This window comes from Mustela erminea, chromosome 18 (genome assembly GCF_009829155.1).
Source record: "Mustela erminea isolate mMusErm1 chromosome 18, mMusErm1.Pri, whole genome shotgun sequence".
Classification (NCBI taxonomy): domain Eukaryota; kingdom Metazoa; phylum Chordata; class Mammalia; order Carnivora; family Mustelidae; genus Mustela; species Mustela erminea.
The window spans coordinates 55,337,131-55,363,548 of record NC_045631.1 but is presented as its reverse complement, the minus strand read 5'-3'; the positions used below and the strand labels follow the sequence as shown (position 1 = coordinate 55,363,548).

The following is a 26,418-nucleotide window of genomic DNA, read 5'->3' as shown; positions in this document are numbered from 1 at the left end:
AGCAAACAAAAAACATAAAACAAGTGTTGGGGAGCACATGGGGAGATTGGAAGCCTTGTGCCCTGCTGGTGGGAATGTGAAATGGTACAGCTGTTGTTGAAAACAGGATGGTAATTCCTCAAAAGCTTAAAAATAGATGTAGCTAATGATTCAGCAACTCCACTTCTGGGTATATATCTAGAAGAATTAAAATCAGGCTTTCAAAGAGACGTTTACACACCATGTTCATGGCAACATATTCACAGTAGCTAAAACACAAAAACCAAATAGTGTCCATCGATGGATGAAAGGGTGCGCATAGTGGGATAGATCCTCAAAATGGAATACTATTCAGCCTTCAAAAGGGAAGAGTGTTCTTTAATATAGGATCGTAGGCACGTAGCAGGCATGGCTTAAATAATTTTTTTCTCCTCTCTGAAGGTTACTTTAAACTGTATTGATATCTCTCTTTTTTTGATATCTCTTAATATTAAAAATAAAGTTTATCTAAGAGTCCAGAGCAACGTGCCACTGGTTCTGGAACCATGGGCAAGTCTCTGCTCTCTGGGCCACAGAGTCCTTGTCCACGACACAAGGGAGACTCCATCTTCAGGGCCTTTGTATTCTGATACCTCCTCCAGTTCTCCCCATGCCGCAGTGATTCCAGACATGTCCATGGAGCTGTAATTTATAAACTTTGTAGGTACCCTCCTATGAGGGTCAAGTCTTTTCCTGGAGCCACATGGGACTGAGCTTCTGCCCTCCACACACTGCTGGAAGGAAGCAGGAAGAGAGGAAGGGTGTGAAAAGAGCCTGTGGGATGGAGGGTTCCCTACAGGTCCCCACTGGAATCCCACTCCCACTCATCCTAAACAAAGCCAACCAAGCTGATGGCACCCAGCTGCCTTATTGGTGACCGTCGAGGGGAGCAGCCTGAGGCAGACATCAGTGAGGGCTGAGGGCCCGGGCCCTGGTATTCTGTGGCCCACAGAGACCTCCACATGATGGGGCTGGTGACACAGGATTATGTCTTCTTAATCACACTGTACTGTGTCTCCTCGTCCAGGGTCCTCTGGGAGCGAATGCTGTTGGCCTCAGAACTCCCACTCTGGAAGTCAAATACCACAGTCGAGTAGTAAGGTTCTTCCCTGGGAGCCTTCTGCAGAGAGAGAGACGGGTAGCTCAGAGAGAGAAGCATGGGCCCCCAGCTCAGGATGGAGACAGGGGATACCCAAGGGGGAGGGGACTTATGGCAGGGGGCCTTCACTGGGGAGGGGGGTCCAGACTTCTTCACTGTCCTGTCCACACCCCTGCTTCACCCCACCTGTGAAAACACAGCACAAAGTCCCAGGCATCAGACCCAGATGTGGACATGGGGCTTGGCGGGGCGGGAGTGGGGGGCTGCCTGGGATCTACTTTGAGATCATTAATCCCCAAGTTAGAAAAACAAGGAACTCTTGTTCTCCCCGAACTCTTTTACTAGCAGGTGGGTCTTGACCCTGGGGTTGCAGGGTGGGGGGATCTCTTCTATGTTTCACTTTACAGTCTCTGTGCCTAAGGGTTGACCGACAAGGGGTGTCATTGATTCAAAACCTGAAAAGCAGAGTTGATACCAAAGAGATGATGGTACCCCAAACAGCAGGAAATCTCAGGCTTGCACATCGGTGTGTGGTACACAGTAGGTGCTTAATAAATGCTATGCTTTACTGACTATTGACTATCACTGACCTCCCCGAAAGCCCCTTCCTCTCCCAGCTACAATGACACCAAGCTCTGGCTGAATCGACACTTGCCCTGCATTGTGTGTGGCCCTGTGCTGGAGAGATCACCAAGCCAGCCCCTCTCATCCCCCTCTCCGCCTGCTGCCACCCCCCAGCATGGTACCCCTAGCGGAGCCCCGGAACCCCGCGTGAGAACCAGGCCCTGACACTCACCACTGTGCTGTATTCCACCTCTGGCTGCTTTGGGTGCATGGGCTCTTCCCGAAAGGGCCACGTCTGCAGCTCCAGATTCGCATAGTGGGGTTCCCCTTGCTGAAATGGGGGGGGTTCGTGGGTTTCCACGGAGCCCCTCCATGGTCCAGCCCAGAGGGGTCTCTGTTCCTGCCTGTGTGCAGATATCTCCCCCTTCCCTCGATGCCCTGGATGCCCCAGCCTCCCTACCCCAGCCCCTACTCCGGTCACCTCCGGGCAGTATTGGAATGCCCCCCCCCCCCCCGGTCAGCATCAAAGGACCCTCCCCCATTCCACTTTGTATGGGGGCTAGGAGTGGGGACAGATTGGCCAGGGCTCAAGACGAGACCCAGTGACCAGATCTCCCAGGGATCACTCTCCCTGCTCTGGGCGAGCACCCTACTCCATCCCCTGATGATGCATTCAGACCTCCAGGGGCCAGTGGGATTGCTCACGCCCGGAACATCCTCTGTCCTCCCCGCCAGCCACTCCCGTACACCCCCAGCCTGTCTTACCTGACTGGGGGACCGCAGTTGCTTTGGATTCTCGCCAGCTAAAGAGACAGGAGAACCGTTAGAAGTTTGAATCCCAGAACGAAGCAGGAATGGGGCTCCCTAAGATCCCGGTCCCTAGAAAATCTGGCCCTAGGGACTTGTTGCTTCCGATCTGCCATGGGGTAGGAGTTCAAGGCTTTGCCGAGAGGGTGAATTTGTGAAGAAGAAAAAGGAGAATGGAAGGCGTGAAAAATGGAGCCAGCAGGAAGGCGCTCTGGCTTGGGAAGAGTGGCCAAACCAAAGCTAGTTCTCGAAACAGCCACTCAAAGATGGTTCCCCGGCGGAAGAAGACAGGAAAAGGGACACCCCTTCAGGAGGACCCGTTGTCAGGATGAAATGGCCCTGGAGATCTCTTTCACCAAAACGTGAATATACTTAACATCCCCGAACTGTGAACTTGAGAATGAAGGTGGCTCGGGGCACACGACCTCGGGCTCCTGGGGCCCACAACGTTGCTCTGCAGGAATCCTGTCTCGGAGTCAGGCTCTGTGTGCCCCTGGCCTTGCCCCCTGGAGCCCCAAGGAGCAGGTTGGGTCCTCCCAGGGGCTGCACACGTGGCCGGGAATGCCTTTGGTGTAGCTGCAGGGACATCGCCGTGGAAGGAATGTGGCCGGGAGCCCGCTGGAACACCGAAGGCAGAGCCCTGTCTAACCCGGTCGCAGCGGTGTCACCCAGAGCCCGGCACAGGGCCTGGTGTCACAGCGGGTGCTCGGGACAGTGGTGCTGGGTGTGGGAGGGAGGGAAGGAGGGCATGAGCGAGGGCGCGGCAGGCTGGCTGAGGGGAGAACCGTCAGCGGGTGTGACGGAGCAGGCATCAGGCTCTGGGACAGGGGAGGGGACGGGGAGGGGACGGGAGCTGAGACTGGCAGGGATGGGGAGGGAGAGTTAGGATATTCGAACAGAACGCTTTTCTCCTGTTACAGAGGATCAGTGAAGCAAGGTGTAATCCCCCCCACCCACAAACACACTGTCCAACTCTGCAGTAAGAGACTTCTAGAACATTCCAGGGCAGGGAAAATGATACAATAGGTTAAGTGCAAAAAAAAAAAAAAAAAAAAAGGTTTAAAAGAGGGATTATGGTATGAAGCAAACCGTAAGTGGGAAATCATATCTACATAAATAAGCACTGAAAACAGCAGCTGGGAGTTGAGGGGGGCCTGGGTGGCTCAGTCGCTTGCGTGTCTGACCCTAGATTTTGGCTCAGGTCCTGGTCTCAGGGTCGTGGGGTCGAGCCCCACCAAGGGCTCAACAGGGAGTCGCTTGAGGACTCTCTCCCACTCCCCCTGCCCCTCCCCCGACACATGCCTGAGCACATGCTCTCTCTCGCTCTCAAGTTAATTAATTAATTCAATTTACTTTTAAAAAGAGAGAAAAGCAGCTGGAAGGACACACCTCAAATGTCCGTGGTTAGCTCTCTCTCTGAGTGGTGGGGGTTTTCTTTCTTATTTATTATGGGGAATTTATTTCCTTCTTTGTGCTTTTACTTATCTTTTGAATGTTCTAGAACCATCTCGTATCCCTTTTTTTTTTTTTTTTAGAAGGGAGGCTCTCTAGGTGAAAGGGCAGAGAGGTCTGTAGCAATTGAGGCTGGGAAAATCCCCCGCACCCTGGGGAGGCCCACATCACATGGGCCCAACTGAGGGGAAGGGCCCTCAAAAGTGATATGAGAGAAGCAAATGGGGAAGAGGAAGTGGTTTTCCTTCCCTACATCAGGCACACACATGCTGGGCCGACTTCTCTCCTGAAGGCCTGACCCCCACCATGGGGAGGGGCAGTGGGAGTCCAGGAGGTAAGAGCTCAGGGTGGCCGTGCACCAGCTTCTAGAACACTGCCTCCTCCCCTAAGGCTGGACATAGATCCCCCTGAGAACCGGCTGCTAGGGTCAGAAAGTTCTAGAACAAGAAGGAAATGTAAGGTTCCACATTCCAATGCAGGCAGAAATCTGAGCTCCTTTGGGTGACAGCTGGGTCTCCAGCCAGCAACAAGAAGGTCCCATCTATTTTATTTATTTATTTGACAGAGATACACAGCGAGAGAGAGAGAGAGAGCACAAGCAGGGGGAACGGCAGGCAGGGAGAAGCAGGCTCCCCGCCGAGCAGGGAGCCCGATGTAGGGCTCGATCCCAAGACCCCAGGATCATGACCTGAGCCGAAGGCAGACGGTTAACAACTGAGCCACCCAGACACCCCTCTGTTCTCTCTTTTAATTTGAGCCCAGAGGAGAGCAAGTAGACCCCAGGATGTCCACAGCATCTGGGGTGCCCTTGTGGTGGGAGATATTTAACAATACGTTAATTTAACAAATATGACCGTGTGCCTTCTCGGGTTCCTCCCTGGTCTTGAGGAGTAGCCCAAGCTGGCAGGAAGACAGGCAAGGAAGCAGGTGGGGACAATCAGCAGGGAAACGGGCCCAATGGTGTGTGCAGAGGGGTGCAGCCAGGAAGGACCCCCCAGTTGCTTTGTGGGGGGCAGGAGAAGGAGCCAGAGGGAAAGAAGTCCAAGGGCCCTGAAGCCCACCAGGAAAGAGCTAGTGAGAGAAGGCAGAGCAGGCACCCCAGGGGCCCAGAGCAAACGCAGAAGGGAAGATTGAAGGTATAGCTCCCCTAGGTCCTAGGAGGTTGGGAGCAGCAGCTGTCCTGAGTATGACAATGGGCGGGGGAGGGTGGGACTGTCAGTGGAGAGACCTGAACTTTTGAGGGTGTGAGAGGTCATGAAAGGGCTTTATTTTTGCTTTTTTAAAGATTTTATTTTATTTGACAGAGAGAGAGATCACAGGTAGGCAGAGAGGCAGACAGAGAGAGAGGGGGAAGCAGGTTCTCCGCTGAGCAGAGAACCTGATGTGGGCTCGATCCCAGGACCCTGAGACCATGACCCAAGCCAAAGGCAGAGGCTTAACCCACTGAGCCACCAAGGCGCCCCCATGGAAGGGTGTTAAACAGAAGAAGGTGATGGTTTTACAGACTCCCTTCTAGGGACCCCCCTCCCACATAGCGGAGATGCCCCCTCTGGGGTCTGGCCTTGAGGGCCAGGATGTGTGGATTGAGGGTACGTGTGTGATGCCCATTCTGGGGAACTAGGACATAGAGCCTCGAAAACGAGAGGGTGTGCCGGCCCACCCCCCAGTTGGCTGGGGACTGACTCACATTTGAGCCGCCTGCGAACCATCCTCCAGGCCAGCAGCGAGCTGCCCCCCAGCAGAAGCAGCAGAAGTGCCAACAAGGAGAGGAGAACTTGGAGCCTAGAGGGGGACACAGGGCAGTGTTGAGCAGGTGGGAGCTTGCCGTGCCCCCCTCATTTGCAATAGATGATAAGATCACATTTCAAAAAAAGAGATAGAGTGTATAGTCTCCTTTCTACACACATGCAGTATACTTAAGAACCTTCCAGAGGCTCTTTCCCAGATATAAGAAAATAGAAATGTACATTATTTTCCTTCTTCATTCACACAAAGGAGGCATAAGCCAGCACTGTATTTGTACTTGGCAGTACATGGGGGACATCTCTCCATATCCGTGCATAAAGACGACCCCCACTCTTTTTCACAGCTGCATACTATTCCATGGCGTGCATACTACTCCAGACCATCATTTATTTAATTCTTCCCTCTTACTTGGCATTTCCCCCAGTCTCCTGCAACTGCAAACATGATTCCAAAAATCCATCTTGTACTTCTGCCATTTCTTTCTTTCTTTCTTTTTCCTTTTTCAGGATTTATTTATTTATTTAGACAGAGCAAGAGACTCTCAGGCAGACTCTTTGCTGAGCGTGGGGCCGGACACAGAGCTCAATCCCACAACTCCGAGATCATGACCTGAACCTGAATCAAGAGTCGGATGCTTCTCCGACTGAGCAACCCAGGCGCCCGGTAGCTCTGCCTTTTCTATGGCAGATGCCGTGAACAAGCCGCAGCAGATGGGAAGCTGACGTTGGGTCCCTCACGTTACCAGACCCCTCTTTTATGTCTAGTTTGCATTCACGATGTTCTAGTCTTTCCCTCAAAGATGCACCTCGGCCCCCACACTCCAGATTGCACAGGATCCAAGCTGCACAAAGCCTAGCTCGGCCCTGTGTGTGTATCTGCAGTCAGTTCTGGAAGTGGTGTGTTCAGGGCTTGCATTTCACCTTGCCTGATGTCAAGACTGTCCCTCGGGTTGACAGGAGGCCCGTGGGAGGGATTCAGGGGGTCATATAATAAGGAATCTGAATGAGGGTGCCTGGGGGCTGTCGGTAGAGCACGAGATTCTTGACAGCAGGGTCATGAGTTTGAGCCCCCACGTTGGTGTAGAAATGATTTTTAAAAAAGAAAAAAATCTGGATGGACTTTGCCCCTGGCTCCTGGAAGGAAGGCTCTAAATCCTTGGGATTTCCCTAATAGTGTGCGTGCCTTTGCTATTGGGCCCCTTGGATCAGACTTGAGTTCATGCTAAGAGATGTGGTCAGGGTTGGGGCTGGTCATCAGAAGGCCTAACCCCATGATTATACAGACTTGGGGCTCTGAGTCAGCCTGAAATTCAGGGAGCAGAGCGGGGCTGGAATTGAGATCAATCACGTGGCCAATGACTCAACCAATCACGCCTATGTAAAGGAACCCCGGGAAGAGTTGTGGGCAGCAAAGCTTGGAGGAGCTGCCTGGTTGGTGAGCAAATCGATGTCCCAGGAGGGCGACGTGCCCCAATTCCCCTGGGAGTCATCAGGGAAGCTCTGGGCTCAGGACCGACCTCGCCCTGTGTGCCTCTTCTTTGGCAGGTCCCGGCCTTTATTTTTTATGATAAAACCATATTTGTAAGTATAGCACTTTCTTGGATTCTCTGAGCTATCTAGCCAATCATCAAACCAAAGGGGGTCATGGGAACCCCCAAATTTATAACCAGTTAACCAGAAACCTGATGGCCTGGGGATCCCCAAAGTGCTCTGGCCTCCAAAGTCAGGCCGTCTCATGGGGCTGAGCCACCCCCCCGGCTGCTGGGTCTGTGCAAACTCCAGGGGTCAGTGCCAGAGCTGAATCCCAGGACACTAGGTGGTGGCAGGATAAGGAGTCCGAAAACCTCAGAAATGGTTTACATCTGCGTGTGTTTTCCTGGAGAGAGTCTATAAATGAGGGATTCTCATGACCCCAAAAGGTCAAGAATCGCAAGTTTGGAAGGAAAAATTCAAGACTCTGGGTCACCTGGGCTGAAGCCCAGCCTGCCTCTCATAGCTATGTGACCCTGCGAATCGCTTAACCTCTCTAAGCACCACCACCCACCCCCCACACACACACTGTCTGCTCCTCGGGACCACGGAGCTGTGCTGACACAGGGCTCTAGTGGGATGAGAACTGACACACAGGCAAGTAGCAGGTGCCTGGTAGGATCGTCAGCCCTCGCTGGATTTCCTCTTTCCAGCCCCGCTGTGGCCTCTCCCTGGCCTGGAGCAATCCCTGAGGGGAGAGCCCACCTCCGGGACAGGGGACAGGGGACGGGGCACCTTACCCTGGGCCTTGGCTCGGCAGGAACTCCTCCTGGCTGCTTGCACTGCAGGTGGCTCCCACGGCAGTCGGGGCCCCGGAGGAGGGCGGGTACGGCGTGGTCGTAATTTTAGCTGTGGTTGTTGACATTTGGGTTACAGCGATGCTGACACGTGGGGCAGGCGTTGTTGCTGGCGTGGAAACACAAATCAGACCCAGGATAGCTCTCTCGGACTCTCCCTCTGCTTGCCAAGGCCTTTTTGGTTTGATTTCACACAAAATGCTCACTCAGGCTGGAAGCAGGATGGAGGACCCCAGGGGCCAAAGTCTCCCCAGGGCTCTCCTGAGCCAAGTGAGCATTTCCAAACGGGACACGGGCACTGCTCACCCCCAGTAGTCCTGATTCCATCCTGAGAAGGAGGGTCATGACTTCGGGAGAGCCCCAGGTCATCCCTGCACTCGAGCCTTGTCCCCGTCCTGTCATAGCCACAGGCCGTCTGCCTGAGACCTCTGTGTAACCTGCAAATCTGACCCTCCCGCTGGAGCTCCTGCTGCTTCCAGCACCTTCCCCGCTGGGCGGGCGCCTGCCTCTCCGCTCGGCTCCCACCTTCCCACAGCGCGGCTCTCTGGGTCCGCAGGGCTGGCACCAGCGCGCTCCCTCTCTCCTTTGTACGCCTTGCCTTCTCGAGACTGAGCAGAGGAGCCGACTCCTCCAGGAAGCCTCCCTGACTCTCTTTCTCTCTCCTACTACTACCTGTCCTACACACGTGTGTGCATGTGTGTGTGCATGCACACACACACACACACACACACACACACACATGCTCATAGTTTGCTCCAAGGCTCTGACCTGATTCCTGCCTCAGCCATTCCAACCTGAGACCCTTCAGGCAGCCCTGGTGTTGGTGCTGGTGCTGGGGGAGGGGTGTGCACAGCTCACCTGGGGTCACAGACAACACAACTTGGGAGGTGTGGTCGAACAAATATCCTGGGAGCCCTGATGAATCGATCCCGCACCGGTATGTCCCGGCATCATCCTCTGTGAGTCTCTCCAAGGTCACTGTGAAGGTGAGATTTGCAGGATGGTCCCTGATGGACACACGGCCACTCCTCACTTCTCTGTCTGCCCCTTTGGTCTTTACCATCTTCCACACACACAGATTCTTGCACCAGTACTTGTCATTATCTGTGAATTCTTCCTCGTACTGACACTGCACGCTCACAGATCCCCCCACGGTACCCGTCACGGAGCGGGGGCCGCGCAGAGACCAACAACCTGGAGAAAACAGTGGAATGTGACCCTTCATCAGAGGGGCCTGGGTTGGGGCACCCCTGGAATCATCCCCCAAAGTTGCCCCATCTCACATTGGTCACCCCTCTTCTTCTTTTCTGTCATGCTCAAAGCTGTGTGTGTGTGTGTGTGTGTGTGTGTGTGTGTGTGTGTGTGTGTTTATCACAGCAGCCCCTTCCTCCACACTCCAGCCTCCTCTCTGGCTGCTCAGGGTCATGAAATCTTATCCCAGCAAACCCCAGCTGAACAAGTGAATCCTCCAAATCAGCAAGTCAGGAGAGGAACACACACATATACTCCCTACCCAGGAAGAAAGAAAGAGTAAGGTCAGCATAGAAATTAGTGAATTAAGAAACAGAAGAACAGTAGAGTGAGCGTATACATTGGAAAACTGATTTTTCATATGGGAGAGACAAACATGCTGAGAGTAGCCAAATCAAGAAAACACAGGAGACACACACACACAACTCATAAGAAAAATAGCGAGGGTTATTTGTAAGCCTCTACCACTAAGTCTGTAAACCTATATGAAACTGATAATTTTCTATATTTAGAAAAATATACAGTACTGATATTGGCCCAGAATATTTATCTTTTTAATGCAGACCTGTGAAGATGGGTGTTAGCAAGGACACTTTTCCTGGTGATAAGTCTGTAAGGTGCCATGTATATCAAAATATCACACTGGGGCACCTGGGTGGCTCAATGGGTTAAAGCCTCTGCCTTTGGATCAGGTCATGGTCTCAGGGTCCCGGGATCGAGCCCCGCATCAGGCTCTCTGCTCAGCGGGGAGCCTGCTTCTCCATCTCTCTCTGCCTGCCTCTCTGCCTACTTGTGAGCTCTCTCTCTCTTTGTCAAAAAATAAATAAAATCTTTAAAAAAAAAACAAAAAAAATCACATTGTACATGATAAATATGCACAATTTATATTTGGTACTTAAAACTCAATAAAGCTGGGAGGAAATGGAAAAAAAAAGTTCTTTGTCTTCCCCTACACCAAAAAAAAGTAAAACCCAGACAGTTTTGTAAATTAGTTCTCTCAAACCTTCAAGGAACAAACAATTCCAATTGCATTTACACATTTGTAGAGAATACAGAAGCAGGAAAACCTCCCTAATTCCCTTCGTGAAGGTAGCATGATACACTGAGACTAAAAATCTGGCTCAAATTTCTTAATATTCATTGTCTTAATAGTCCAAAGAAGAAAAAATAATCATCTTCACAGATAATGAAAAAGCTTCCTACACCCATTGCTACCGTTTGTTAAGAGACACAAGTGGATGCCTTCTTCAGGCTTCATGGGAACCACTGGGCAGCTGCCCTCAGCAGGGACAAGGCAGAGATGGTCGCTGCCACCTCTGTCCTGGGTATCATTCGGCCGCACGAGCCTGTGTCCGATGAGAGAAACAAACGAGACAAATGGATATCCAGAAGGAGCCACAAACGCCCACTGCAGACAGATCCCATGAAACACAAGGACACCCCAGAGGGTAAGGGACAGACTAGCCATGCTGGGGTGACCGCTTCCAAATTACTATACAAAAGGAAGAGCGTTCCCATGGACAACTAGTTAGCAGATAGAGTCAGAGAAAACATACACCATTTATCATCGAAACAACCAAAATGATTTGAGTATCCCGGGGACAGACCTGACGAGGTTGTGCCCGCCTGTGTGCGGCGAGCTCCTGAGGGACACAGAAGCCAGACCCCCAGAAGCAGGGAGCCCTCTGCTCCCTGGAGAAGCTCCCCTCCGTCCCCTCCCCACAGCTTCTCTGCCCTCCCCTTCGTCCCCACCGCCTGCCCCTCTGCTCTGTCCCCATCTCCCTGCCATGGGAGAGCCAGATCCCTCGAGCTACCCTGGCTACACGCCTCCGTGTCCCTGACACCGTGGGCTGCCCCTGCCAGTCCCCAGCCCTCCCACACCCTGCACCAGACACACCCCCTCCCCATGGCGGGCTCAGTGGCCACTCTCCCACCCAAGCCGCTGTCACCTGCTCTCGCCTCCTTCTCCTGTAATAATTCATCCAAAACTGCCCACAAAGCCCCTCTGGGCACCCCGCGGTGGCTCAGGGAAGGTGAGGTGGATGGCCAGAGCCACGTCTGGCCCCTCCAGGGTGCAGTCCTTCCATCTGTCCACGTCCGTGCTGGACAGACTGCACCCTGCTCCGAGGTCGGACCTGCCGCTGCCTCCCCAGCAGCCCTGCTCCCCAAGCCCCCCTCCCCGGGGCAGGCTCAGTCTGGGCAGCCCCTTACCTGGGACCCAGAGAAGCAGCAGAGCCCAGGACAGCCACGGGACCCGGCCCCGCCGGCTCATCTCTCTGGCACAGACGTCACCTGCAGCACTGCCAGGCGTCGTCAGGCCCCTTCGAGGAGGAGGGTCTAGTCTTCAAGCCTCCCACTTCTGCTTTTCCTTGTCCCTGTAGCTTCCTGGTTTAGTACCTTTAGGCTCTGCTCCTAGAGCTGTCAGAAAATGAAGGACACCGCAGGAACAAAGCCTCCATGGACGATGGTAAGCTGAGACCCCCCAGGACCCACGCACCCTCCTACCCATCCCACCTGTGTCCCAGATGCCACACGCACTTCCAGTGCCAGGACCCCCGCTCCCCTACAGGGCCGCAGGCCTCTGCCCTGCCCCCCTCCATCACACCCCAAGACCACAAGGCCTGGTTTCCTTCCTCTGGGCCCAGTAATTCCTCTGGTTTCCTTGTGGTCAGGGTGAGCACCCAGTGGGGCGGAGCCAGGGCCAGCGTCCTTCTCCAGCCCTGGGGGCACCCACCGTGAGGCCACCCCAGGGAGCTCCCCTTCTAGTAGCTCCCAGCTCAAGAACCAGACCTCCTAAGCTGGCATGGTGACTTCAGAGTCCCTGCATGTTTCTTACTCTTGGAAACGTGTCCTCAGGCTGTGACCTTCCTTCCTCTGCAGCCCCTAGTGGTCCCAGCTCAGGGTTGGGCACAGAGTGGGGACTTAGCAAGCTTACAAGGACCCCCGTGCCCTGATCCACCGAGAGTTCAGATTCTAAATATGCACACACACATACGCACACGCACACGCACACACACACACACACACACACGCATGCACATCTCCCGTGACAAGTGCTCAGCTTGCACAGAACAGCCACATGAGCAGAGGAAACCAACCCTAACGTGTGACATGTCATCTGGGTGCTTGTGGTTACCCCAAGTGTTGCCTGGAGGGAGCCTGCGCTAGCTCTGAAGTCCCAAGAAGGTCCTTTCCCCGCTTCTTAAAGGATTTTCACTTTCCTCCTCCCTTTTGACCACAGGAGCACCTTCCCTGGGAAGGCGCAAGGGAACCCAGAAGACTTGCCCATTCTCCTCTGGAAGATTCCAAGCACAGAGTTAGGTAGGCATCGGAAGAATTTCTAAGACAGTACAGTCATCGTTTAATCAAAGCTCACAGAGATCCAAGATCAAGATCTTGAGTGGAACAGGAGACTGTGGGAGAGGGGTCATACTTGGTGGTTTGCTTGGTCTAGTAATTATAAAGGTTCCCCAGAAGTGCATATTTTCCAGTTCAACCACCCAAAGGCACTGCTGTGGTCTTGAATGTCAAGGTTTAAAGGGGGACGCACCAGACTGAGAAGCAGGAGGCTAGGATCTCCTGTGGCTTGTCCACTTGGCACTGGCACAACCGTGGGTAAATTCTGTGGCTCCTTCAAGGTGTCAACAATCACAGCCAATCTGGGGAAATAAACAGTATAATAATCATAAAAATACTCAAAGGTGAGGTAACAATGTCACCTGGAAATACATCTTTACTCTAAAGAAAGGCACCTGGTTGGCTCAGTGAGTGAAGAGTCTGACTCTTGATCTGGGCTCAGATCTCAGGGTTGTGAGTTTAAGCCCCACACTGGGCTCCATGCTGGGTGTGAAGCCTAATTAATAAATATAAAAAATAAGTAACAAACAAAATAAATTTTTTTAAAGATTTTATTTATTTATTTGACAGACAGAGATCACAAGTAGGCAGAGAAGCAGGCAGAAAGAGAGGAAGGGAAACAGGCTCCTGGCCAAGCAGAGAGCCCGACGTGGGGCTCGATCCCAGGACCCTGGGATCATGACCTGAGCCGAAGGCAGAGGCTTTAACCCACTGAGCCACCCAGGCGCCCCCAAAATTTTTTAAAATTAAAAAAGAAGAAAGCAAAACAATAGGAAAATAAGATTCGATAGGGAGTGTGGGCTTCACAAGTAATCTGTTGGGGGAGGTTTCTCTTAGGAACCCAAGGAAACACCTGGACTCCTGGAGGGGGAAGGGCAGGGGACTTGATCCTGCTGGCCCCATCCTGTCCACAAACACCGAGGAAGAAACGAAATGAGACAAATTTTCCTGTGATGGGGCATCTGAGTGGCACAGCCGGTTAAGCATCCGACCTCAGGTCATGACCTCAGGATCTCGAGATCGAGCCCTGCGCCGGGTTCCATGCTCTGCGTGGAGTCGCCTTGAGACTCTCTCTCCCTCTCCCTCTGCCCTACCACCTGCTCTCTCTCTCTCTCTCTCTCTAAAATAAACAAGTAAATTTTTTTTTTTTAATTGCCCCATGCTGTCAGAAGGTTAGGGAAGTGACACTTTCTCCCTATTCTGTAACAACTACTAGTGGGCATGATTTAGGGGAAGACGAAGCCTGAGAACCATAGGCCTAGGGATCATCGGGTTCGGAGCTCCTTCCCAGGGTGGACACGTGCTCGGAGGCCAGCTGGGACAGGGGTGGACAGTGCTGCATGGGGGCTCCCTGGGTAGACCCAGGCGTAGCAGCAGGTGCTGCCTGGAGTCGTGAGAACGGTAGGCGCCTCAGAAAAGGTCGGGGCGGGGGGTAGCTGTGGGGCCATTCAGCAGAACTTCCCTTTCCAAGGTGGCACAATCTCAGCTGCCCTCTCTCCTGGGCAGTCGATGGCTCCCCTTCACTCTGCCTTTTCCTTTCTAGAGATCTAGGCCCCTCCCCCACTGTGGGGGTCCCTCAGGTGTGGCCAAAAGCCAAGAGGCCGGGCACTGAGGGCTGACCGGCAGGAAGTGGCCGCATGACCGGCTGGCCGGGGAGGGTTGCTGACCGTTGGGTGAGTCCGTAATGAAGCAGGAGGGGGGAACCAGCACCAGCGCCAGATGCTTTGTTTCCAGGGGGCTGATATCTTCGGGATCCCTGGAGGTAAAAAGGATAACCGTGAATGAGAAGCAGTGGGGGAAGGGCAGCTGGCAAAAAGGACAGAGCCCCGGAAGTGTCTGGTTTCCCAGTCTGGCCCAGCCTGCCTCTCCGCTGGACTCCCCGGGACTGCCCGCATCCCACCCACCTGCCCATGTCAAGGGAACCTACTCCAACATGGCCAGACCTTCTAGGAGCCCAGGCAAGCATGACCAACCCACATTCCAGTGCATTGCATAGTCCCAGGGACACAGTCTACAACCAGCGGGGTCATGGTCTATAACACACTCTCCAGCTTGGCCCCGGGCATGCTGTGTTCTAGGCTGAGATGACACTGTGGGTGAGCAGATGGGGCAGGACCGGCCAGAGGCCTGAGAGCACTCTCTGTCCCCCAGAGGGCTCCCGAGGCTTCCTGTGCACACAGCCGCAGCTCCATGCAGGCCCTGCCCCCTCACAGGCGTCCGCACCCGAGAGAGAGGACGGACGGGGACAGAGACCTGATCTCATGGGGGCCTGCGGAGCTCAGCAGGGGCCTCCACCGGGGGTCTGCTCCAGGGTCTACGTGGAGGGGTAGCCCTGAGGGGCAGCCCTGGGAGGCTCCTCCGAGTCCCAGTCACAGTAGCAAGAAGGGCATCCGTGACTCTTCAAGGTCATTCCTTCCCTTTCAGCCTCCTCCACGACCCCCTCCTCACTCACTCAGGGCTGCACTCAAGCCATCCCCTCAGAAGACATGCCTGCCTCCTCCAGGTCCCTCTGAGCCCCCTCCCGTGTCCCTGTCCCCTGCAATGGGTTTCTGTGTTTTGCTCACCCACACCGGGGGGTTGCTGAGTGCCCTCCTTTTCACGGTAAGACTCCACGAAAGCAGGGACCACACAGGCCCCCGCCGCCCCAGGCTCCTGTGCCCACCACAGCACACGGCCCAGGGAAGGGCAACCAGAACCGGGGATAGAGGCAGAGAAGCCAGGCTGTCAACGCCTCTCTCGTCCTCTTGCCAAACTGCATCCTCAGGAGGAAGAAATTTGGCAATAGAACTTAAAACTGTGCAAGCACGGTAAGATCCGTCCAGCAGAGCCCTTAGGATCTGCGCTCTTACCCTAAGCTACCACTCAGCAGAGCCGAGGTCCGAGCAGAGGCCCGCAGCCCGCACACCCAGCGGGGGGGCAGGGGCAGCACCCAGCACCCATGGGCTGTCCTTTCCCAACGTCCCAGGGACACACCAAGCAGCCAGACGCGCAGGGGCAGCTTCCGGCCAGTGCTGACCTCCCGAGTCTCCTGAATCACAGCTAATAACCTGGGAGGTGGGTGAGGCGAGCCAGCCCTGGAGGCCCCGTGACTGGGACGTGGGGTCAGCGCAGCAGGGAGGTCCGGCCTTTGTGGCCTGGCCCTGAGCGGCCTTCCAACAGCAGGTGCAGCCCCAATGAGTCATCAGTGCTTCCTTCTGTGAAATGGGAGCCTGCCCCTCCCCGCCGAGGGAGGCTCCCCAGGACCGCAGAGACGCGAATGCACCTGCCCAGCGCCTGGGCTGCTGTTTATTGAACTCACGCCCTGCCATGTGCTCGCCTCTGCCCCCACACTCAGAGAGATGACATGACTTACTTGCAAGGACCCCACTGTCGTCCACCCTACCACGCCTCTCCAGTGAGTGACTGCTCAGGGCAGGGAGAGAGTGGGTTCTAGAAGGCAGTGGAGGGCACCAAACTGCTGTCCCAGAAGTGCGACGGGGAAGGGGATGTTGGGCTACTGCGACCGACAAATGGATGGACTTGCCCGGGAGTCTTCGCTCCCCCGCCTCCCCATCCCCACCTTCTGCTTCCTTCTCCCTCACCCAAGGGCCACCCCGGGCCTCTTTCTCTGTAGAATGATACCAGACAAACAGAACACAGTCCCTGCGGGCTTTCGCCCCTGTCCTGACAGGGGGTGGGGTCGAACCAGCAAATGGTCAGTTCAAACACTTCTAATATTGACTTCAGGAAACACAGTTGGCCTTGAGCTTGACTTTGTGAGTTTGTGACACTCTGGGAATGACCCCACCTCAGGAAGGTCAGCAGCTTCCTCAAACACACACACACACACACACCCCTATAACCTCCTTGACCCTACTGCTTATCTGATCCACCACCTACAGCAGTCTTCCCACAGACATTTCCAGAAGCTGGCAGAATGCATTTGTTTCTTTCTCTCTTTTCTTTTCTTTCTTTCTTTCTTTTTTTTTTTTTTTTTTTTTTGGTAGGCAGCAAAACCAAGTTTACTGAGAGTAGGAAGTTCCGGAAGAGGGAGGGGACCCGAGAGCATTGCCCAGAACATGTGTTTCAAAGCCAAGAACTTAGGCAAGCCAAGAGTTCATAGGACTTCACGGTAGGTGAGTGTTCGCTTATAGATGTGTCCATGGCTCCCTCCCTGTTCCAAGACAGCGCGTCAGAAGTATACATGCTTCCCGGGAGGAAAGGTGAAGCTAATTGTGTTGCCTCACCGTGCCCAAGTCTGGTGCGTTCTTTCTATTTCTTTTGGACTTACTGTGCTTTACCCGAGATGCAGACAGGTCTGATCCACTTACATTTCCTGAGTCTTTGAATATATTAGTAAATGAAGAGTCCAAAAGAGGATTAATGAAAATTAGAGCATTTAACAAGTCAAGGCTTTTGACATGCAAAACACACACACACACACACAATTACAAGGTTTATAAAAGTACTAACTCATGGTGTGGGCTGGCAAGGGGACCCCGCTGCAGTTATGGGAGGGACCCCTTCTCTCCTTCCCAGCAGGAGAAGTCCTATAAATGCTGGGACTTTAAGAATAAACTCACTTAGGAATAATGTCAATACTAAGTTTGAAGAAAAGTTCTAAAATTGGGTTCTGGTAATGGTTGCACAATTGTGAATTTACTTACAATTAGAGAAGTACATGTATGAAAAGTAAATTTTATGGCATGATACCTAAATTTAAAAAAAATGGGGGGCACCTCTGGGGCACAGTGGGTTAAGTGTCTCACGCTCGGTTTCGGCTCAGGTCATGATGTCAGAATGGTGAGATCAAGCCCTACACTGGGCTCTGCATTCAGCACAGAATCTGTTTGGGATTCTCTCTCCCTCTCCCCTGTTCTTCCCTCCGCCCTCCTCTCAAATACGTAAATAAATCTTTACGAAGCAACTTTGTGAGTGTGAGCCCAAAACCTTCTCTGCATCACCTCCCCTCATCTACCCATCTTGATTTCTGAATGTCCTTTTTAAAAAATCCTTTTAAAAAATTTTATTCAGGGGCGTCAGTGGGTTGGAGCCTGTTCGGCTCAGGTCATGATCCCGGGGTCCTGGGATCGGGCCCCACATCGGGCTCTCTGCTCAGCGCGGAGCCTGCTTCCCCCTCTCTCTCTGCCTGCCTCTCTGCCTGCTTATGATCTCTCTCTGTCAAATAAATAAAAATCTTTTAAAAAAATTTTATTCATTTATTTGTCAGAGAGAGAGAGCACAAGCAGGGGGAGCAGCAGGCAGAAGGAGAAACAAGCTTCCCACTGAGCAGGGAACCCGACGCAGGAGTCGATCCCAGGACCCTGAGATCATGACCTGAGCTGAAGGAAGATACTTAACTGACTGAGCCACCCAGGCATCCCACGTCCCTCGCCTTGTGTTTGATTCCCTCCTCTGCCTCAGTCTCCCTCAGAACCTTCCTGGCACTGACCAGATATTAATATTTCAAAGAGCTGATTCCTTCCTTCCTGCAATGTGAGAAGAACAGGGAAGGCTGTCGACAAACCAAGTACCAAAGTCGTTAAAAACTTCCAACAGAGGGAATGGATGTCTACCTCTCCCAGGGAGGTGAGGCATGGAGTGCAGAAGCGCAGGGACTGCTTGTCAGTAGCGCTGAAGGCAAGATCCACTGGCCTGGCCCCTCATATGCCCAGCTCACTTGTATCTAAATTCACTGTACCCTGAATTCCAGCACTTTCCAAGCTTCAACTCCTGACTGCTCCGCCTTGGTTTCCCCTCAGCCCATTCCTGCCTGTCTGTTTCAGCCTTGGTTGGTCCCAGGGGGCACATGAGGGCCCCAGGGAATGGGGTGGTGGGGTGGGGAGTGAGCACAGAGTAAACAGAGTAGAGCTGAGATGAACCCAATGGCCTAACCTAGCCTTGGAGTAGGCGGGCTGTGGGGCAGTGCCAGGGAGGTCCAACAGTCCCAGACCTAATTCCCAAGGTGGCCAGAACTAGGGAACACAAATCAGGTGCGGGGCCCAGCCGGCAAGGGGCAGTGCGATCTGCAGCCAGTAGAGAAGCTGCTCTCCCTAGAACCCAAGTAAATCGGGAATCGGGCAGCTCCGGGCGGTCCATGGCGCTATCTGTCGGTAGTTTCCAGAACTGCCGGCTGTGTCAGGTAACTTGGTTTCCATCTCTCAAGCCAGAAAGCAGAGAAGTTTCTGTACACATATCTAGGTGGGTGGCATTGATCCTACCAGATCCTCCAGCCAGTAGACCAGGAAGAAGGGGAAGGCTCCAGCCCCTGGGAGAGAGAATGTGGGGGCTTCAGAGAAGCAGGGGGGCCTCTATGGTGGACAAGGACCGGGGGAAGGGGGTGGGGGGAATTATGGAGAAGGGAACAGGAATGAGCCCATCTCTCCGACCAGGCTGCCCAGGAGTAGTGAGGGGCACTGGAACTCAGACTCTGGGGTCTCTAGGGCTCCTGGTTCCCAGCCAATGAGACCAGGGGACGCTCAGAAGCCTCTCCAGACGGCCAGCTCCGAGGCCCACCTGGGACTGCTCATCTGCCTGTTAGATCGAGCAGACAGTTGCTCCACTTCTTGCTTCTGCTGGACTGTTCTAGAAGAGGGGCGGGGCTGAGGCTGCAGATGGGGGCGACAGAGCAGCAGCCTCACCTCTGGGATTGAGAAGGCAGAGGCAGGGAAACGCATCAACTTCCCTGCCATCTCTCCCAGCTAAACTCTCTACTGTAAGGCTCTGGGCTCAAGGGCCAAGGTCCCACCAGTGGGACCCCCTTTCTGAACGTGTGTTTTGGCCACATGGGAAGGATGAGGGCTTGCATATTCCTGAGTTTCCAGCTCTAGAACACAGGAGGCGCGGCTTTCGTGGCGGGCAGCTTCAGGGGTGCACGTGTGTGTCTGTGCAGGGAGTGGAGGGGACGAAGAAGAGACAGAGTAGCACTGGGGGGTCCCCACGGATGAGGCAGAAAGGGGAGTGATCCTGATCCAGCTTTCCAGTCCCACTGACTGACTTTGTTGACACGGAAGCCTACAGGGTTCTCAATCATGGATGCTTATTAGACTCACTTGGAGAGCTCGTTAAAAAAAAATATCCGGTGCCTGAGCCACCTTTGCAACCTCCTTTCCCTTCCCCCACCCAAGTGCAGCTTGAGGTTCTGACTCAGTTGATCTGGGCGGACCCCTGGCCCACGCCCTGAGGAAGAGAGGATGCAGGAGAAAAAAGAGGTTTCAGACCCACCCTGGACGTGCCGGGGAGCAGGTGCAGGAAGCCCAGAAGTTAGCCACACACTTGACCTCAGGGAATTGCTCTTACCCCTGAATCAGGGAGGGCGGGCATTCGTACGGGGGAACTCGACATAACAGCAAAGCCCGTGGCTGTGGGATCTGGTGTCCCAGCCCCAAGCCTTCCACACTGGCAATGATTAAGAGTAGAGACTCGGACTCACGGACTGGCTTTGAATCCCAGTCCTGCCCCTGACAAGCTGTGTGATCTTGACTGACTTACGAACGTCTCTGAGCTTCAGCTTGTCCCCCTGGAGAATGAGGCTAATGATCGCCCCACTCCCCAGCGTCCACACCCCACAAAGGTTTGGGGTTGCTGCCGCTACTGGCTTTACCACATCACCCCCGTGCCCGAGGGGAAAGTGAAACGGGCCACAGTGTGTACCACTTCCTTCATATCCAAGGCCAACAGAGCAGCTGTCCTCATCCTCGCTTTTCTGCAGGACAGCACAGACTCCTTTCAATCCTTTTCCCTGTTCCTCACTATCCTAGGATAACCTTGCCTTTCCAGGGAACCCTGTGCTGGATCCAGCCCCACCTGGCCTCACACTCGGATGGGGCGCCCAGAACCAGAGAGGGTCAGGTTGACGGCTCTGGCCAAGACCTGAGACACTGCCAGACTTCTGAAGCCACCAGGGGGCACTCTATGCCCAGGCACGGTGTATTGGTTTATTTGACAAATAATGACGGTCTGCATTATGCCAAGCGCTGTGGACAGGAAGATAAAATTATGACAATTCTCCTTTCTGGGAGTTCACCGTTTAGTAGGAAGCACATAAACAGACAGGAAAACAAAGGATTATCTTAAAAGGTAGACGTGGTCCAAAGGTCAAGGCAAAAATCCCAGTGGCCGGGGTGGGAAAGGGCTTCTCCCTTTTATGGGACACAGGAAATGGTGCAGACAAGTGGCCCCAGGGTCAGGGATCCCAGTCCTGTGACCCTGCCCCTGTCAGTCCCATCTGATTTCTGTTCTCCAGAATTCTGGGAGGAGGATGAACAGAGCCCCTGAAAATTCCAGAAGGATATCCAGCCCACCCTAAATGGAGGCTCAATTCTTCGGAGTGTGAGGGGACAACAGGCCTTAAGTCATTTAATTCTTCTCCTTCCCCCCACACACGCCCAGCAACCCCCACCCCCAGCAGTCCCCAAAGTGTGACAAAGTGGTTGAAACTGTCCCTGTGGGCCAGTCACCCAGCTGCTTCAACGCTCCCAAGCAGCCTGCATAGGACTGTTAGGGAAGTCAGGGGAAGGGACCGTAGACATCGGGGTCCCCAGCACAGGGCCCCAGGGCCTCAGACCTCCCCCATCAGGACTCTCCGGGGCTGGGAGTAGGAATCTGTCCTTTCAACAGGCTCCCCAAGACGATGCCTACAATCACATTTAGGAAACTCCACCCTGCAGAATGTGGAAGGCCTGGGACTCTCCTCGTGCTTGGAGGTGGTAGATTGGTTAGGATAGATTAGGAGAGGCAAGGACAGGGGAGCCTGGGCGGCCCTGTCTTTTGGGTCTCCGACTCCTGATTTCAGCTCAGGTCATGATCTCAGGGTCATGGGGTTGGGCTCCGTGCTCAGCACAAAGTCTCCTTGAAATTCTCTCTCTCTCCTCTCCCTCCCCACCCCGCTTTCTTTCTCTCTCCCTCACTCTCTAAATAAATAAATATTTTTGTTTAAAAAAAAAAAAAGAATAGGATAGGACAGGATAGGGCTGTGCCTTGCACTTGACAATCAACTCAATAGATATTTATTGAATGACATGAGCCAGTGAGAAGAGCTCTCTGGTACCCGTGCAGGGGGATGGAGAAAGGCAGCTCTGCAGCTTCCTCCAGACAGTCTCTCTGGATTTCCCTTGGGCTCCCAGAGTCCGGGGGCATTAGGGTGAGAGTCCCATCCAGAAAGAGGGTCTTGGAGTCCTAGCAAGGAGTTTGATGCTGCACTCACTGTGCCTGGGTGTCCTCAAGCATCAGAAGTATTTGATAAAGCGTGCAAGCATGGAGGGCTAGCTAATGGTGTGGTCGTGGCAGTCCAGATCCTTTCAAATGGGAACAGGGGGCGCCCAGGTGGCTTAGTCAGTCAAGCCTCCAGCTCTTGATTTCAGCTCAGGTCATGATCTCAGGGTCATGAGATAGAGCCCCACATCCTGCTGGAGATTCTCTCTCTCTCTCTCCTTCTCCTTCTGCCCCTCCCCCTGCTTGTGCTCTCTCTCTCTCTCTCTCTATCTCACAAATATTTTTTAAAAAGTAGGGAACAGCGTAGGATGGCTCAGACTATCTTTGGGTCACAGGTGAGATCATGGCAGCAACATCCTTGTTTACAGACAATCAGCCTGGCATGTGGCTTGCTCTGGAGATGCTCGCAGAACTGTGTCCTGGCAGACTGTGGACCAGGAGCTAGGAGGAGCTGGGAGACCCCAGTGACGGGGGAGGAAGCCCCAGGAGGGCAGCTGGAGGTAAAGATGTCACGGCCTCTTTAAGGATTTCAAGATTTGAAATTTGCACAAGGAGGGAGTTCCTAAAAAACAAAATAAAACACAACAAAACAAAAACAAAAACAAAACAAAAACACAACCAAAAAAAACTAATAATCCTCAGAAAGATAAAACCCAGAACTCCCCAGTTCTTGTCAAGATTCATCCAAGAAGGGCGCCTGGGTGGCTCAGTGGGTTGAGCCGCTGCCTTCGGCTCAGGTCATGATCTCAGGGTCCTGGGATCGAGTCCCGCATCGGGCTCTCTGCGCAGCGGGGAGTCTGCTTCCTCCTCTCTCTCTGCCTGCCTCTCTGCCTACTTGTGATCTCTCTCTGTCAAATAAATAAATAAAATCTTTATAAAAAAAAAAAAGATTATTTAGAGAGAGAGAGTAAGAGCGAGCAGGAGGAAGGGCAGAGGGAGAGAGAGAATCGTCAAGCAGACTCCGCACTGAGCACAGAGCCTGACACGGGGCTCGATCTCACGACCCTGAGATCATGACCTGAGCCAGAAGCAAGAGTTGGATGCTTAACCGACTGAGCCACCCGGGCGCCCCAGGATGGCCATTTTAAAAGGCATTTTGTCAGCGCCTTGTCCCTGGGAATGCCAGGCTGGGGGAGCTCCCTCCCGCCCTGCAAGGCTGAACCTCCTTTAGGATCACAAGGAGCCAGAAACCGGTCAGGATGACCCGCTCTCCCTTGTGCGCTCTGGTGGGAACACGACACTGTATCCGGGTGTTACCTCAGCCTCCTGTCTCCTTGGAAGACCGGATTCTCCAGCCTCTGCCGGTGGTCTCGGGCACAGAATTGGTCGGCGCAGCTCACTCCTGGGGGTGGGTGACACAGGGCGCCTCTCTGACCCACGGTGGGCAGGGGCCCCTGCTTTTATGGCTGTCCTGGTTGAGGGGAGGGGTGGCGACTGTGGGCCCATCGTGACATCCAATCACAGGTCTCCTGCCTCATCTGGGATGCTGAGGGGGCAGTGTCTTCTCTGTTCTTTTATTGAAACACGGAAAATGAGGAGGCACGCTTTCCCAACGGAGAGACTGCCCTCCTCACGTTTGCTCGCCACCAGCCGTCCCTTGACCCAGATCCGTAGCCCGTATCTGGGAAGGGGTACACAGATCTCAGTGTTCTTGGCCTGTGGACAATAGATAATTCTCTCCTTCTATGAACGCCATCTGCTTCCCGGGAGGAGAGAAAGAATCTCAGCTTGGTGCCGGGGAGATCCAGCCCCCATGTGGGGGTATCTCAAGGCCCACCCAAGAGGATCAAGACGCCGCATTTTTAAGACCACACTTGCGAAGGACACGGTGGGAGCGTGCAGCCTCCCCCTAGGGCCTGGGGCATCCTCAAGCTGCCTTGTTACAGCCTGCCCCGACCCGCCCACTTCCCCTCCACCTGCCCAGGACCAGCCCCGGTCTTAGGTGCTGAATTCCTTCTCCACCCCACTCACATGGTGAAGTCCTAGTACCTCAGAATGGGACATGACTTGCAGCTGGGGGTCTTTACCGGAATGATCAACTTACCCTGAGGTCATTAGGGGGTGCGTTCATCTAGTACGTCTGGTGTCCTTATAAAAAGAGGACATTGGGACACCGGGACACACATAGAGGAGAGACGTGAGGAGCGGCAGGGAGGAGACGGCGGTCTGCAAGTCCAGGAGCGAGGCCTGGACGGATCCTCCCCTCGGGGACCCGCCCCGAAAGAGCCGACCCCGCCAACCCCTTGATTTCAGACTCCCAGCCTCCAGAAGGGAGATGACAAGTTTCTGTTGTTGAAGCCCCTCGGTCTGTGCTGCGTGGTCAGATGGTCCTCACGAACCAATACCACAGGTTGCTGCTCACTGGACCCCAAGAGGAAGGGACCTCCTGAGGACCCAGAGACCCCCCCTCTTGTCTTCCGTGATTATGATCCAGGGAGATACTCTCTTGCAGCTCAGCCTGGCCCCCTGGCTCCACTTTGCAACGTGAGACACAACCTCTCCCAGGTAAGCCCTCATTCCTCAACACAAGTACACTGTGCGCGAGTGCGCGCACGCACACACACACACACACGCACACACACACATATACACACACACACATGGGGTGGTTTTGTCCCCAGGGGACAGACCAGGACCTTACTGATGCAGTAAAGCAGCTGCAGAATTCCCAAAGAGAATAGACACCGGGCAAGCAGGAGGCTGACACAGCGAAGGTGTGTCCTCCGATTACGGGGGACGGAGAACTGTGTGCCAGAGTTCAGGGTGGGGACTGATGTTAATGACATGGTGGGAACAGCTTTTAATGAATGCTGGTGAAGAACCGATGAGAGAGTGAATGAATGGGTCGAATGTCATTCTCCACTGTACTCTCTGCCCTGAGGGACACCCCGTGCTTTCTAACGCCGAGCCGCTCCCACAGAAACCTCGAGAGCGGCGTCAGCCCGCCGGCGGGTTCCGTAGGCACACATCTAAGTCAGTCTTCTCAAAACTGCAGGTTTTAGTTAGGCTGGGATGGGCAGTGGGCGTTGGGGGGTCCCACGCCCCTACATGCAACAAACACACTCTCCCCGAGGCCCTCCATCTTCAGCCTCCTCCGAAGTCCTCCCAAGGGCAGAATGCACTGGAAGAAACTTGGCAGGGGGAAAGCTGCCTGTCTTTCTCGGAGGGAGCAGAGCGAGAGGTGTGGCCTGGCCCTGCTGGGGTCTGGCCTTCCTGAAGGGCTGGCGGTTATAACGGTTATAACGCTGGTGGGCTGGGGGCGGGGGCAGATCAATTTTCAGATCAATTTTTTAAAAAATAGGTACTTGATTTTCATGGAAAAGGAGAGAGGAAGAGGAAGGAAGGAGGGAGAAAGAAAACAGTTGAAATGTCTTCATGACCCCCATCGGCCTGGCCCCAGGGACCCACCCCCTCCTCTTCGACCTGTTGGGGTGTCTTTGGACTCTGTGCGAATGCAGGTAAATATGAATGTCCAGGGGGAGGGGGCACTGTTAAAACCTTCCCCTTTAAGCAGGGAATTGGATCCTTTGGAAAATCCTTCTTGGCCTGTGCGGTGAGGGTGGGGGATGGCGGTGAGGCCAACGGCATCTAGCCCCCCCCCCCCACTTTCCACCTGCCTACGATCCTCACCCCAAACAGCCCTGGTTAAGGATGAGATGGAATCTTCTCCAGCTGGGACTGGTTCACTTTTTTTTGTCCTTCTCCAAAACCCTGCTCCCCTACCCCTTAGCTCCGTGTGTGGGTGTGTACCTGGTTTTTACCTCCCCTAAGGAAAGAAAGAACAGGGACGGAGCCCTGCTAGGTCTGGTTGGCCCCAAGGTGTCCATATCTGACCCCCAGTTGGCCAGGATGCTCCCCTAACCCTCCCACCTGACAGCCCGTGGGCTCTGTTGGTGGCCTCAGCTCACTGCACCTCCTTCCCCACCTCTGATCCCCTAACCCCGGAGCCTGCCCGATGGACACACATGTCTCTTTCCGGTGCCCAACTGTTACAGGATTTTTGTTCCCTTACTGTCGTGGTTTTTGGTCACGCCTCTTCGAAGGATGAAGAGGTAGAGTGATGGGCAGTGAGGCAGAGTTTACTGAGTGATCGTACAAAGCTCCTGGAGAGGGAGGGGACCCTAAAAGTTGCCGGTTTGGTGTTCAAATTTATAAACTCTTGTGAGGAACTATCTTGAGCATCCTGGGTGGCTTGGCCGCTAAGGTGTGCCAATCAGGGCTTCTATCATGCACCTGTCTCCCTAATTGGTTGTTGTTCACGTGTGGCTGGTCTTTGGGGCTGACATCTGAAGACGATCAGCTTGTGATACTGACCCACATTTTATGGTTCATTGTTTTGTTTCAGGATGTTTTGCAAAAGTGACTCCTGCAGACTCTGGGACAGGATGCTCTCAGGCCCTAAGCTGTGAAACAGGATGCTGGTGCGGTTTGGTCTTAGCTGTCCCCGCTTTTTTGCTTTCTTGTTGGGGACCCTGGCCCTGACTACTAAGTGTCCCTTTAACCTCTAACACAATGACACTGACTGCCGAGGACAGAAAAACTCCCAAGTTTCTCCGTCCCAGGGCTCCGCTCAGCACCCACGACAGGCCAGGAGACCAGAAGCTGT

The 26,418-nt window shown here is 53.9% G+C and overlaps 1 protein-coding gene across 4 annotated transcripts; it reads right to left on the bottom strand.

Annotated features, from left to right (window-relative positions):
* Positions 1-329: 329 nt before the first annotated feature.
* CD300A (CD300a molecule) lies at positions 330-23,213 on the bottom strand. 4 transcript variants are annotated; one of them, XM_032319550.1, is made up of 10 exons: positions 23,070-23,213; positions 12,814-12,922; positions 11,475-11,681; positions 8,871-9,206; positions 7,956-8,121; positions 5,628-5,722; positions 2,447-2,484; positions 1,914-2,012; positions 975-1,138; positions 611-749 (listed from the first exon to the last, which is right to left on the bottom strand). In XM_032319550.1, the coding sequence occupies exons 3-9, from the start codon at positions 11,533-11,535 to the stop codon at positions 1,004-1,006; spliced, it is 930 nt and encodes a 309-aa protein (XP_032175441.1). In that variant the 5' UTR covers positions 11,536-11,681; positions 12,814-12,922; positions 23,070-23,213; the 3' UTR covers positions 611-749; positions 975-1,003. The 4 variants fall into 4 exon arrangements, with proteins under 4 accessions (XP_032175438.1, XP_032175441.1, XP_032175440.1 ...); XM_032319549.1 differs by having other exon boundaries at positions 637-752; XM_032319547.1 differs by lacking the exons at positions 975-1,138; positions 23,070-23,213 and adding an exon at positions 14,288-14,376 and having other exon boundaries at positions 330-752.
* Between the last annotated feature and the right edge of the window lie 3,205 nt (positions 23,214-26,418).

Bases quoted from the DNA above. Each gene is read 5' to 3' on its own strand.
- CD300A (XM_032319547.1), bottom strand. From the start codon at position 11,535: ATGAGCCGGCGGGGCCGGGTCCCGTGGCTGTCCTGGGCTCTGCTGCTT. The intron at 5,723-7,955 runs GTAAGGTGCCCC...GTCCCCCTCTAG, and splicing joins CTGCCGAGCCAAGGCCCAGG to GCTCCAAGTTCTCCTCTCCT. The intron at 2,013-2,446 runs GTAAGACAGGCT...CCCCCATTTCAG, and splicing joins AACTGCGGTCCCCCAGTCAG to CAAGGGGAACCCCACTATGC.